Raw genomic sequence first — 13,698 nt, 5'->3', positions numbered from 1 at the left:
TTTTTTTTTTTTTTTGGTTTGTGATAATCCATCAGGGTACCACCGAAGATTTTGCATTGAAATTGTATTGAGCATGTATTAGGAGTGATTAGTTATAGGGTGGATCGGTTCATATTTATGAACCAGAAATGGTATATGATAAGATTTCTTCTCAATCTGTGAAAGCAATGGTATCTTTTTTTCTTTTAATGTTTTTACAATAGAAAAATAAAAGAATGAACTTGACTCACAAGAAATCGGGAATTGGACCAATTCCCATAAAAACCATCTAGAATAGGCTTGTTCGATCTTATTTCTAGATTGGATAGAGACTAATGTGCATTCCTACAATCCATGCAAAATGAGCCTCGGTGACTCAAGAGAGGTCCATTATGCCTTTTTTTCATGGAGACAAAAAGTAAAGATCCAATGGTGCCAAGATTGAAGCATGGGTTAAATTTTAAAAAATGCTTTGTTATTTATCCTACAGGCTTCATCTTTTTTTTTTTTTTTAATATTTTTACGGGGATTTGATAGTATTGTAAAATGAACGGGTATCAATTACAGTTTTTAGATGAAAACAACTGAGAATGTAATATCACACTGAGACGCAGATTATCAAATTATTGAATTCAGATCACTAATTATCGATATTATACGCCTTGCATGATTAATAAAAAGATTGTTTTAAGACCACATGCAAGTATCGGCCTATAGAAATGTCAAAAACTTACGTTCTTCTTAATGTTAGGATCACCAAGAGGTTGTTTGGTGTGCATTAAAATTATGTGCTGGATAACATATAGGAGTTGATAACGGAATGGAAATCAAATCCTCTCATACGACGATGAAGAACTGAAGAGACATAACGAAAATAAGATAACCAGGATAATCAATGGGTTATTATTATTATTATTATTATTATTATTATTATTATTATTATTACTCTTTTTTTCTGCGTGTGAAAAATGCTGCCGTCCAATCAGAAAGAATTGGAAGACGTCAGTAAACCAGACCAGAGTTCAGCGGTCACCAGAGACGCATCCGAAAAATGGGATTTCTTCCCGAAGAAGAAAAGAAAAAGAACCACATAATCAAAACAGAGGGACGAACCATGATCGCTGTCCGATTGGCTTCGTTTCCCTCTCTCCAAGCCTATCAGCACTCGGTGGAGGTACCTCTTTCTCTCTCTCCCTCTCTCTGCATGCGAATAGCGGAAATTCTTGTCGATGCTTGACGGTGCTAGTCAACGTGCAACTGCTGGTTCCGTTTCAGAAGGCGTTAATGCGTTCAAAAGATTCATGGGATTCGTCGAATTTTGGGTTTTTGGTTCGTCATTTGCGATTTGGAGGATACCCACCTTGGAAAGCCCTCTCCTTTAGCATGGTGTTGGGTAATCGACACTGCTTGCTAATTTTTTTGGGATAATTTTCCGTGAAACGGCACGTAGAAACTCCGGTAGCGGAGGTGTGTTAGTATCAAGACGATCGGGAGGAGTCGGACGACTCTCGGAGTAGCGACATCAAAGCTCCGGTGGAGGTGTTGCATATGGTAATTCGTTTGTTATGTGGTCGTGGTGTCGTAATGCCCACTACACCGAGAAAAAGCTCGGTGCTTTATATAATGGGAACTTAATTAGAGCTGGGAAAGCTTTCGAGTTTGCTGATAACGGTGATGAGAGAAAGATGCTGTGAACATACGTAAGAGTCTGAGGAAAAATTTCGAGTTGGTGTCCTGTGAGGGGTATGTTTGTGCATGCGCCAATGCAAATGTGCTCGTATAAGGCCATTAGTAATTTGATAATTGACATGTTTTTGTTGATAATATGAGCTATAGGCACAGTTGTTCCATGGCACTGTGCACCATTTCTCTGGTGGCACCGACTTAAAATGTGGTAAACATGTTCTTTGTGTTGATAGTAAGTCATCACTTTTCACATTAATTCACCAACACGAAGAATGTATTTACCACTTTTGATGGGCGTATATTGCTTCCTCATGCTGCGCATAAAGGCATTATTGATGTGCCCAGTATCGGTGATTGGCTGTCAGTCTATTCGCACATTTATGATGGCATGGTGAAAAGAACTCTTGAAGCCCATGTGTGTGGAACTTTTGGTTTTCATAGATTTTAGCCCTCGTTACATGGGATCGGATATATATAAATATATACAACTGATATCATAAATCTTAATAATTTGTTTTGAATGAAGTGGGCTGAGAGTTTTGCAATGCTTATTCTCGCTCCTTTCCTTTTTCTGCTTTAATTATTTTGCTTACGTGTTAATGTTATTGAAGTACCCGGCTCACGGAAAAGAAAGATGGACTTACTAAATCTAGTGGCAGCAGAGTTTAAGAACTTTCTGGCTATATTAATTCTGTAATCTGCTTGAATTTGCATATTGTATTCCATTTGGAAACTGTTATTTTCTTCTTGTATGGTCAGTCTCCGGCTTATGGTAGGAATAAATTTTAAAACTCTTCTCTGTCAATTTTTGCAGTGCATGATCTTTCCATTTACTTTGTGAAGATAGATTTTGCTCCATCATGGATCTTAACGATCTTAACAAGGTTTGGGAAATCAAGCCTCTGAAGAAGATTGGAGAAGAAGATGCTAGAGAAGTTCTTGAGAAAGTTGCAAAACAAGTTCAGCCAATAATGCGAAAACGTAAATGGAAAGTGGAGATTCTTTCAGAATTTTGGTGTGCTGGTTTTTCATTGTGTCCTTGTACTCTATTTCTCTAATATATTTATGTAAGATTGCTTTCTGGTTAAATTACTCTTGATCCTCTTGGTAAACTTTGAATTTTCAGTCCTCCCAATCCATCTCTTCTGGGGCTGAACATAGGTGGAGGAGCAGAGATTAAACTCCGGCTGAGAAGACCAAACAATGAGTGGGATTTCTTCCCTTATGAGCAGATTCTTGATACAATGCTGCATGAGCTATGTCATATCGAATATGGTCCACATAATGCTGACTTCTACAATCTTTTGGACAAAATCAGAAAGGTAACCGTTACATGCCCCAAAAATTGTATGGGATGAATGGTGGTAGTGTGTTACTACCAAGCAATGGCCACTCATATATTGTACAATGGGGAGTTAGCATGGTATTTGCTGCATTTTCTTTGAGTTTGATGGATCTGCATGTGTATGATTTACAATTGGCATAACTCCACTCTCGTTTCTCTTTTGTTAGCAAATGTAACTGCATTCAACCATCCAAAACATAGTTTTTCTTTGAGCTGGTTGAATGCCTGCATTTAAAATCAAAGAGTGAGCATTACCAGACCTCAGAAGGCATATTGGCAACTAAAAAGGGGTCCACAAATATGGTGAGTCTAGAAGGCCAAGCTGTCATGGAATGAGCTGCCCCATTTACTTCCCTAGGCATCCACTTGTTTTAGCATTCAGGAATTTAGGAATTTGGTGAAGCATCCCTGATTCATGTGCATGTGCAAAAATGTGCCAATCCTTGTTTTTCTCACATGATATAGGATCCACCAGTGCTTGCAGTTACCCTTTGTTATATCACCCTAGGACAAGCATTGGCCAATCCTAGTGCAAGCGGTAACTTTTGGCCTCTGCCTGGATGGGTATTAAGCTTTTGGCCTTCTTGATAGAGGCATGGATTAGGTGGTGCTGGTTGTTTCTTGCCAGGACAACTAGCTTTCCTTTATGAGAATTACCATCAATACAAGAATAGCATAAACTGAGAGGAGAAAAAATTGACACCAAGGCTTTGTCGGGTGTTCATTTGTCATTCCACCTCTCTTAATCTTTCCACCTTTGAGATGCTTCATGTAGTCCTAACATACGATTTTGTGATTATCTTTAGGAGAGATAGATTTGATAGATGTACTGAGATAGATTTGATAGATGTGCTGTCACTTTATTGTTAGAATACTTTAACAACATATGTTTGTCCTGTCATTCCCTGACTACTGATTTTCCTTTGCAGGAGTGTGAGGAGCTGATGGCTAAAGGAATTACAGGAACTGGTCAAGGTTTTGATCTTCCAGGGAGACGTTTAGGTGGGTTCTCCCGTCAGCCTCCACCATCATCATTACATCAAACTGTTCTAGCCGCTGCAGAAAACAGAGCGAGACGTGGAGCTCTACTGCCATCAGGGCCTAGGCGTATAGGGGGTGATAGTGATATTAGGAATGCTCTTAGCCCCATACAAGCTGCTGCAATGGCAGCAGAAAGGAGATTGCATGATGATCTGTGGTGTGGATCCAAATCTGCAGAGGTACAGGATGGATTCCAAGGAAGAGTTGGACCTTCCTTGGAACTTCCTGAGAAGTCAAAAGCATCCACATCATTTGCTGGCATCTCTGCAACAACTTCACCTGTCAATTTCACTTCCTCTTTGGAAGCAGTGGATGATGGAGCGAAGTGGCAGTGCAATACTTGCACTTTATTAAATCAGGTAAAGTGTTCTCCCTTACAGTATTTGCAATTGTACATCACAATACCATGCAGGCTTAGAAAGTCTGAAGTGCCATCATTTCCAAGTTAGTCCCTTGACTCCTGTCTCAGGCACCTAAGATTGATTAGGTGCCTTGTCACTCATGAAAACCATGAATAATTTTGGTTGACGAAAATTGTCTTTGCATATATATAAGTCACTTCACTTCCTTCAGATTGTTATTTCTGGCTTGGCTTAGGAGGTGCTATGTTGAATTCTTATTATACTTAAATGATTGATTTATCAGGATGCTCACTCTAGAAAATGGTTGTTTGTTCTCACTGTAACGGAAAATGGAGGGGAGTCTAGCTCAGCCCCCCTCACTATTTCTTCATTATTTTTATTTTGATTCCTGTAATTGCATTTGTGGATCCTGGATGAGTTGTCTGATATGGCATCAACACATTATTTGCTCATCTTTAGGTGGGCTGCCGTATGTGGGATAGCGATGCAACTATTTTCATGCTTGGATTGGCGCATTGCAAATCTTTCAGCCGTCGTGCTACATTTATACTTTTCTCTATCCTTATGATAACCCTTTCTTTTGCAGCCTCTGGCATTATCATGCGAAGCTTGTGGATCCCAAAGACACATCGCGATTGCAACATCAAACAGATGGTCATGTAAATTTTGTACACTTGATAACAGCGTTAAGCAAGATAGATGCCTAGCTTGTGGAGAGTGGAGATATTCATATGGTCCACCTGCCTCTAGCCGCGGACCTTATGTTGGCACCTGAGAAAGAGAAGTCACTTATCTGCAATGCAATCAGTGCCAGATTGTGAAGAAGATTCTGTGACTTGCACTGCAACTGTTCAGTCTGATGATAACAGTGTCATATAATTACATGAAACTTATGATATGCCGACTTATGATACTTGCTTATCGGTCGCTACTTTTGGTTGTTTCCGTAATGTGCTTGACGGATTATCAAAGATAGAACAGAAATAGAAAGTTAGATTCTCTCAAAGAAGGTCATGTGCTTGAGTAGCTTGTAGACGTGGAGAGAACTTTTAAGGTTTTCGTATGGTGATGCAGTGCTGTGTTTTCAGCCAAGTGAGACCTAATTTGGCAGTATAGAAAGATTGGCTTTATGTATTGTATTCTAAGAGAAGGTCAAAAGATAAGACCCGGCATGCAATGTTGAGCATGGGAAGCACTAGACTTTTCCAAAGGGCGATGTTTTTCTTGCACAGTAACCAAGATCATGTAAGTTTTGACCAGAAATGATCAACTTTCAGCCATTAGCTTATCTAGAAAGATGGTTAGAAAACCGAGACATTCAATTTTAAGCATACGTATTTCACTGAGTCAGCAGTAAACCACAAGGTTTGGTCAAGAAGTTGGAAGAAACCGCACTGCGTGACCTGGAAAAAAAAAACGCGTTTTGATAACTTGTTCTTGGAAAGTATACTTATCAATGTCAAATGACGAATCAAGAGTGTGCTAAAAAAAACATGTGATGAGATGAGGATTGGAGCTGCCTTGGTTGATCGGTGTGTTGTTTTCTCGCTCTCGAGTCTCAGGGCATGAAGAAGGTTGCCCGGAAATTTTGTGACTGAGACACACCGCCAAGAGCTTGGTGGACTCGGAATAACCCAAGAAGCATTCAACTGCAATGGTTAAAAGACTTCAAAACCCCAAAAAAAAACAGTACTTGGTGAGCCTAGTAAACCAAAGAAGCATTCAAGAACTTGGTCCCTCAGCGCGACCCTGCCCTCCCGCCCTCCAACTTGGCGCCGTCCATGAGCTGCCGCCACGGCAGCAACAACAGCACCGGCTACTGCGTCGGCAATGTCTTCCCTCCGGAGACAGCAGTGCAGTAGCAGCACCACCACCACCACCAGATGCACTTCTCTGAGCTGGAGCGGGTGGGTCGAATCGGGAGTGGGAGCGGCGGGACGGTGTACAAGGTAATCCACTGGCCAACGGGGCGGGTCTACGCACTTAAGGTCATATACGGCAACCACAATGAGGTGGCGCACCGCCAGACGTGCCGGGAGATCAAGATCCTCCGGGACATGGACAACCCGACCGTGGTGAAGTGCCACGAGATAGGCGACCACGACGGGGAGATCCAGGTGCTGCCGGAGTTCATGGATGGCGGGTCGCTGGAGGGCATCCACATCGGCAATGAAAGCCACCTCAGCCACCTGAGCCACCGGATCCTAAGCGGCGTCGCTTACCTTCGCCGCCGCAAAATCATCCACCACGACATCAAGCCCTCGAACCTCCTCGTGAACTCGAGCAAAGAGGTCGAGATCGCAGACTTCGGCGTGAGCCGCTTCTCCTATATTATGGACCCCAACTCCTTGGTCAGCACCATCGCCTCCATGAGCCCCTAGCGCATCACCGCCGACCTCAACCACGGCAACTACAACGGCTATGCCGGCGACATCTGGAGCTTCAGCGTCAGCATCCTCCAGTTCTACCACGGTCACTTACCCTTCACAGTCAGCCACCAGGGCGACTTGGCCAGCCTCATGAGCGCCATTGCATGTCGGACCCCCCCGAGGCCCCCGCCTCCGCTTCCCAGGAGTTCTGCGACTTTGTCGTTTGCTGCCTGTAGAGTGAGCCGGCCCGGCGGTGGGCCGCCAACTGGCTTCTCAGGCACCGTTTAATTTTGACCTACAGTCAAGGGCCGCATCACCAAGTTCCACCTCCATTTTCATTGTCCAGGTTTGATTGGTAACTATTCTGTTTGTGGAGTAATTTCTATACATAAATGATTCTTTTTTATTTTGTTTATTAGATGACTTTCTAAATATTTGAAGGCATTTGGTAATTTGTCTAAAATTTATATTTCCAAATAGAAATGCATTTGGTAAGTCTTTAAATTCATTTATGAATTAGAATTTTTTATTTTTAAAATAATTTTATTATATTTTTCTCTTTTCTTTTTTCTTTTTATTTCTCCTTCTTCCTCTTTGGCCGGTTGCCACCAGACGAGGGTTGGTGACCTCGTCGGGGTGAAGCGAGCCCTCGGCAAGGCGGAGCCTCCCCAGTGGTTGGACAAGGCTCGGCTGAGCCTTTTTGGGAATGCTCAGTCGGAAGGGACATCTTTTTCGGTTTTAAGAAAAGAAAAATCTTATCTACCGAATCATTGTAGATTTCAATTGGAATTAGGAATTCCGTGTACAAATACAAGCGGTCCTTAACTACTTACATATATATTATATCGGATCATATATGTATTAACATTAGGCATTACAATAAATAATACAATAAATAAAAAGAATAAAGAAGGAGGATTTAAAATGCGAGATCTAAAAACATATCTTTCCGTGGCACCGGTACTAAGTACTCTATGGTTTTGGGTGAGCTTAGCCTTGTCCAGTTGCCTACAGCTGGCCAAAAAGTAAGAAGGGGAAAAAATAAAAGAAAAAAAGAAAAAAAGGAAAGTGGACTTGATTTTGGAGTTATCCCCGAGAATAAAAAAAAAAGAAATCCGTTTGATAATGTTAATTAGGCCATGTTTGGTGGCCAAATTATGATTCTTTGTCCTTAGAATTAGTTTGGGCCTAGAATCGCGTATGGTAAAATTTTTATTCTCGGAAACAGATTGGGAATAGAATTAAGAACACAAAAAAAGTTGATTCTTGTTTTGAGAACAAATTTGAGAATCAAAACTAACAACTCTTCTTCTTCCCTTCGGCCATCTCGCGACCGCCGTCTACCACCACCCGCCACCGTCCACCGCTGGTTTGGTGAGCTCGCCGGAGGCAAGGCCAGCCACCGGCGAGGCCGAAACTTGCTGGGGCTAGGCAAGCCTCGCGACGCCCAGCCCTGCCGGTGGCCAAGCAAGCCTTGCCCAGCCCCGATGAGGCTCACCTGGCCACTGACGAGGCTCGCCCAGCCCCACCGGTGGCAGGCGAGCCTCGCCCGGCCCGACGAGGCGGGCGGCCATCGTGAGGCTTGGCCGATGAGGGTCGGCCTTGCTGAGGGTCGGCGACGCTTCGATGAGGTATCCAGGCCCCAAGAAGAAGAAGAAGAATAGGAGAAAAAGGAAAAAAAAAAAAAAAAAAAGGAAAAAAGTAAAAAAGTAAAAAAAATTATTTAAAAATTAAAAGAAATTGATTTGGAATAGAATTAATGAGCACGGTACCAAATGCAATTCTATTCCAGAATCAGAAATTTTGGACGGTTACCAAACGGCTTAAAATGCTTAGAATCAATTCCCGGGAACAGAATTAAAAAGAATAATTTCTGATCAGAATCTACTCCCGAAAACAGAATTGTTACCAAACGCGCCCTTAATTTTTCTATTCCTCGGAATAAAAAAGTAGCTAGGAATGGAATTAGAACAAAAATAAGAAATAGAAAAGGTAACTTCTTGTTTCCATAAACAATTTCTAGAAATAAGTCATTTTTTATTTTCTCTTTTTCTTTTCTTCTTCCTTGCTGCTCCTTGTGGGCTACTGTCCATTGGTTGCCATCATGGGTTGCTCACAGCTATTGTCGATCGCCAATCGCCGTCAATTGTAACCGCCCGCCACTACCATCAATTGTTGCTGTCGCTGTTGATCGCCCGCCATTGATGTCCCCCCTGCCAAAGACGAGGGCCAGTGGGGCGACGGTGGGTGGTCGACGATAGTGAGCAATCGACGACGATAGCAACGGTCAATAGTGGTAGGTGATTGGCGGCGATGGGCAGTCAATAGTTGACAGCGGTCAAACGCGTTCCTATTCTTTTTGTGAATCATACTAAATGTATTTCTATTATTTTTCTATTCCAATAATATAAATTTTATATAATTACTAGGCATGTCATTTTACTCGAAATTATTCCATGGAGTAAAAATAAAAAATAAGTATTTATAAAAAGAAATTATTTTTGGGAACAAAAATGTTACTATTCTCACCCCTTACCAAAAAGGTCGCTGGTTCTTTCCATCTTTTCTTGGTTGTATTCTCTATCTCTCTTGCCTTAGTCGCTTATTAATGGTTCTTGGGTTCTTTTCACTACGTAGACTGGGTTGAGAGTCGTTGGAGAGAGAGAAAAAAGGTTGGGCCTGGGCGTAGATGGCGATGGCCGGGCTCCTCCGAAAGTGGGTCCATTTTAGACAAGTGTCAATCAACTAGAAGACAAAAAGACGGCCTACGTGGCAGTCCAGGATCGCGAAGATCTTCGGAAACTTACGCTATCAATGTCTCTTCTTGATCTTGACGTCCTCCTTTCATGATAAATGCGCGCAGCAATGCTTACCACCAAAGGAGAATCCGTTGTACCTATCTTTATTCTTTTCCTGTCGTCGCCAACAGCCAAGCGCCAAGCCTCGACCGTGCTTAGTGCGAAGGGGAAAAAAATAGCAAAAATGTTGGGCTTTTTACCATGCAATGATTTGTGCTTCTTAGATGTTAGTTAAGTTGGAAGGCATGGGGCTTCTTTATTCTAGGTGGGGGGTTACAGGTGTTTCTTTGGCTATTCTTGGTTACATTCTGTGGTGAGATGTGTTTCTGAAGGTGGGCTTTACATCTTGTCCGCTATTTCAGCTAGTGGACATTTTCAAGAGTGGGTAAAGATTAGATATGGCTTTGGACACTATTATCTTTTTCGGTTCTTTCTTTCCTCTGAGGCTGTGTGCCCCATCATCATCATGAACGCATCACATAACGCTTAAATGGGAAAAAAGGGAGAAGTTATCAGAGATTCTCTTCAATCCATAAATGGGTTTTATTCTTCCTGGTGGGTAGTGCAATGAGGGTCTTCTCCATCTTTACTTTTTTCTTATTCTTTTACTTCGATGCTCTCTGTGGCACCATAAGTACACAGGAGGCCAAAGTTTTGGTGCTCTGCGTCTAAACCAAAGATATGTTGCTTGCTCTAGCAGCTTGAGCCTTGATACGAATACCTTGTAGAAGATGTGGCACGGGAACGATGGCAATGAGCTAAGTACTTGAACTTGGGTGAAATCATGGGGAAACCATCAGAGGTTTTTGAGGGATGTTTTTGAGTTGTATCATGTGGAAGGATGGATGCTGCCCTGAACTGTTGTAAATATTTTTTTGAAATAGCTTTTTAGGCTCATAAAGATTGCTCAAGTGAATCCTCTTGGAAATGATTCTCTCTGGCAGCAAATAATTCGCCTTACTGGGCGACTCTATTCAACTATATGCTTTAGGCAGAATAATGCAATTCTGATCTCAAGCAAGAACATCTGGGTTTTAATATCTGTCACTGTTTGAAGAAAGGGTGCACACGAAGACAAATGAAAAGCAGGTGACAATTCAACAGGCAATGCTATCCTATGAAATGCCATTTCAAGTGAAATAGTGGAGCCTGGCTCTTATTATTTAGAGACATGGAGACTGCTTGTGACTGAACGACTGTATGTCCATTTGTTCTACTCAAAACTCATATTTTTTGTAAATTAGTTGAGGAAACAAGATCAAATGATGGATCAGTGTACCAGCATTCGGTTATTATGCCCAGGAACATGCGTGATCCTTTTCACATGAGGTACCCCCAAGCTGGAAAAAAAAAAAATATGCCGGTTCATCTTTAATGACAATCTTTGTGATGAGCAACAAGGCTAGAAAATGTCCCCGTTGCCTTTATTATCACCCTGCTGCTGCAACTGAAATGCAGAATGACAGTGCAGAACTTCACCAACAAGGTTGGGGTTTCTCTTAAAGTGCCTGACATTTCGAACTTTTCTGGGAAGGCAAATTAAAGAGGCAAACCAATAGCGTTAGGCCAATAAGTCCGTATCTCTCACTGATTCCGTTCTGTAGCGACCATAACCTGAAAGAATGTTTCAGGATAGAATAACTGAGCCAATTTAGTTTACTTTCCAGATTTACATTATCGCAGCCAGGTTGTTTTTTTCTTGAGTCTGGTGCGCTTGAATGAAGTAGCTGACATTTTTGCTAGAAGGATTGCTGAGCTGCTTTTCCTTCTTCTCAAATTGCCATCTACCATCTCTTGAGTACTTAAACCGGTCAATGCCAAATGAGCAAGTATTCACTGAATATGCGCTACAAACTGCTTGCTTCGATTCTAGTTTCAGTTTGGGGTAATGTATGATATGTCTGTGTAAAGCCCTTATCTTCCAAGCATCTTTTGTCATGATTTTCTTACTACAGTTTGTGCATGATATAATCGGTACGTGTTTCACATTGGGTATGTATTTTGGTGAAATGGGCCACTATGGTATCCAAGCATCGATTATAACCACAGGGAGTGGGATGTGCACTGGACTTCTCATGCTAAGCCCACATGGATACAGTAGCTATTTTGTCGGTGCATACAGGCGATACGTTTTCTTATGCTTATCACACAAAAGAAAGGGGGAGAAAAAAAGGGTTTCTTCAAGTCTTTCAGCCTGTCTAGCCACCTTTCTACTTGTGTCTATCCTTATGATACCATTTCTCTTGCAGCCTCTTTCATTATCATGTGAAGCTTGTGGATCCAGAACGCACAACGCAATTGCAACATCGAGCGTTCAGTCATCTGAATTTTGTACACTTGACAACAGTTTTATGCAAGACAGATGCCTAGCTTGTGGAGAAAGGAGATATTCAAATGGTCCGCCTACCTCTAGCCACGGATCTTACGTTAGCACGTGAGAAAGAGAAGTCACTTCTCTGCAATAGAATCAGTGCTACTTTGTGAAGAAAGATGCACAACTTGTACTACAACTGCGCTGTATCATGATGATAGTGGCTTGTAATTACATGAAACTTCTGATGCGCTAATGTAAGATCCTTGCTTGTTAGTCAGTACTTTTGCTTGTTTACGTAATGCGCTTGACAAAATCTCAGAGATAGATTGTGACATGGGAAAATTTTCGCTTGGTTTAATGACCGCCGTGTCTCAGATAGATTCTCACAAAGAAATAGAAAGTGACATTCTCTGATGAAGGGATTATACTAAAGCAAAAGTCAATTGCTTGAGCAGCTTCTAGATGCTGAGAGAACTTTGAAGGTGTCAAGTGGGGATGCCAAAAGTGATGTGATCAATTTCCAGCGAAGACCGACCTAATTAGCAGTACAAATCAATTGGCCTAAGGTATTGTATTCTGAGAGAATGCCAAAACACAAGACCCCGCGTACAGTATTGAGCATAGGGAAAGCCTGGACTTGTCTAAAATCCGGTGTTTTACTCATACAGTAACCAAGAACAAGCAAGTTTTGACCAGAAATAATCAACTTTCAGCCATAGCTTATCCAGGAATGATGATTAGAGAACCGAGTTCATTCAATTCCAAGCTCTCTCGGTTTACTGGATCAACACTGAACCACAAGGTTTGGCCAAGAAGATGGAAGAATTGGACTGCGTGGACTTGGGAAAAACACTGAAACACGTTTTGATTAACTTGTTCTTGGAGAGAATAATCATCCATTTTGAATGACAAATATATATAAATATATATATATGTAAGAACATGTGATGAAATGAGGGTTGGAGCTGCTTTGCTTGACGGGTGTCTTGTTCTCGCTCTCTCTAGTCTCAGGGCACGAAGGTGCCAGGAAATAGGATAACGCAGTGGACACACCACCAAAAAGGGTGTGAGAAGCTACCAGGAACTCGGTGTAGACTCAGTAAACCCAAGAAGCATTCAAATTCAACGGTTAAAGACTGCGAAACACTTGAAAAAAGAAAAACAGAGGCAGCGACAGTAATCTTTGGACTCGGTAGTAGTCCACCGCCATTGTGCATGCAAATTATCTTATGTTATAAACTGACCATCGTAACGTATCAAATCAAAACAGATCAACTAAAGTAAAAGAAAAGAGGAAGAGAGAGACAGAGACAGAGACAGTGGACGTGTCGATTTGACAAGTGTCAGAAGCCTGTGCCGTGATGCACTCCCTTTTTGACAGGGCAAGTTGGAGTGGGACACTTCCGTTAAGTGGCATGGGGATTGATTGACAATGGAGTTTTTCCATGAGATGGACCGTGGTGGGACTCCTCTCTTTTCTTTTCTTTTTTTCAATTGGATTTTCTGGGTTCAATGTTCATGCACCTCCCTGTCATCTGCAAAGCAAGTCTTCTGATCCAATTCAAGCCCAGCTCACTAGAGGAGAATCAGTGTGTTGCAGCTTGGGACAGCTAGGGTTTCTTTTCTTTGGAGACAAGGTCAAATTTTAAATTTTTCCATCGAATATGTTCAGTTATAGTACATGTCTAAGGGGAACCTCATCTTGTAACCTTATCCCATCATTCCTCAACCCCTCATCATTTTAGGATGTAGCAGCTCGAATTTATAAATAAAGACTAAGATAGGAAGAAGGTCTCATCACCAG

The 13,698-nt window shown here is 41.8% G+C and overlaps 1 protein-coding gene and 1 pseudogene across 3 annotated transcripts; both read left to right on the top strand.

The window, feature by feature from the left end:
- The first annotated feature begins 995 nt into the window (after positions 1 to 995).
- LOC104450665 (DNA-dependent metalloprotease WSS1) lies at positions 996 to 5,558 on the top strand. Of its 3 annotated transcripts, none has more exons than XM_010065328.3 (5): positions 996 to 1,153; positions 2,480 to 2,680; positions 2,792 to 2,987; positions 3,940 to 4,410; positions 5,000 to 5,558. In XM_010065328.3, exons 2-5 carry the CDS (start codon positions 2,526 to 2,528, stop codon positions 5,186 to 5,188), a joined length of 1,011 nt encoding a protein of 336 aa, XP_010063630.1. In that variant the 5' UTR covers positions 996 to 1,153; positions 2,480 to 2,525; the 3' UTR covers positions 5,189 to 5,558. The 3 variants fall into 3 exon arrangements, with proteins under 3 accessions (XP_010063630.1, XP_010063629.2, XP_018732249.1); XM_010065327.3 differs by having other exon boundaries at positions 1,005 to 1,153; positions 2,513 to 2,680; XM_018876704.2 differs by having other exon boundaries at positions 1,006 to 1,153; positions 2,509 to 2,680.
- Positions 5,559 to 6,267: 709 nt separating this feature from the next.
- Positions 6,268 to 7,141, top strand: LOC104452262 (annotated as a pseudogene).
- The last annotated feature ends 6,557 nt before the right edge of the window (positions 7,142 to 13,698 follow it).

This window comes from Eucalyptus grandis, chromosome 6 (genome assembly GCF_016545825.1).
Source record: "Eucalyptus grandis isolate ANBG69807.140 chromosome 6, ASM1654582v1, whole genome shotgun sequence".
Classification (NCBI taxonomy): domain Eukaryota; kingdom Viridiplantae; phylum Streptophyta; class Magnoliopsida; order Myrtales; family Myrtaceae; genus Eucalyptus; species Eucalyptus grandis.
The sequence above is the reverse complement of the archived record's forward strand: the minus strand, read 5'-3'. Positions and strand labels throughout refer to the sequence as shown.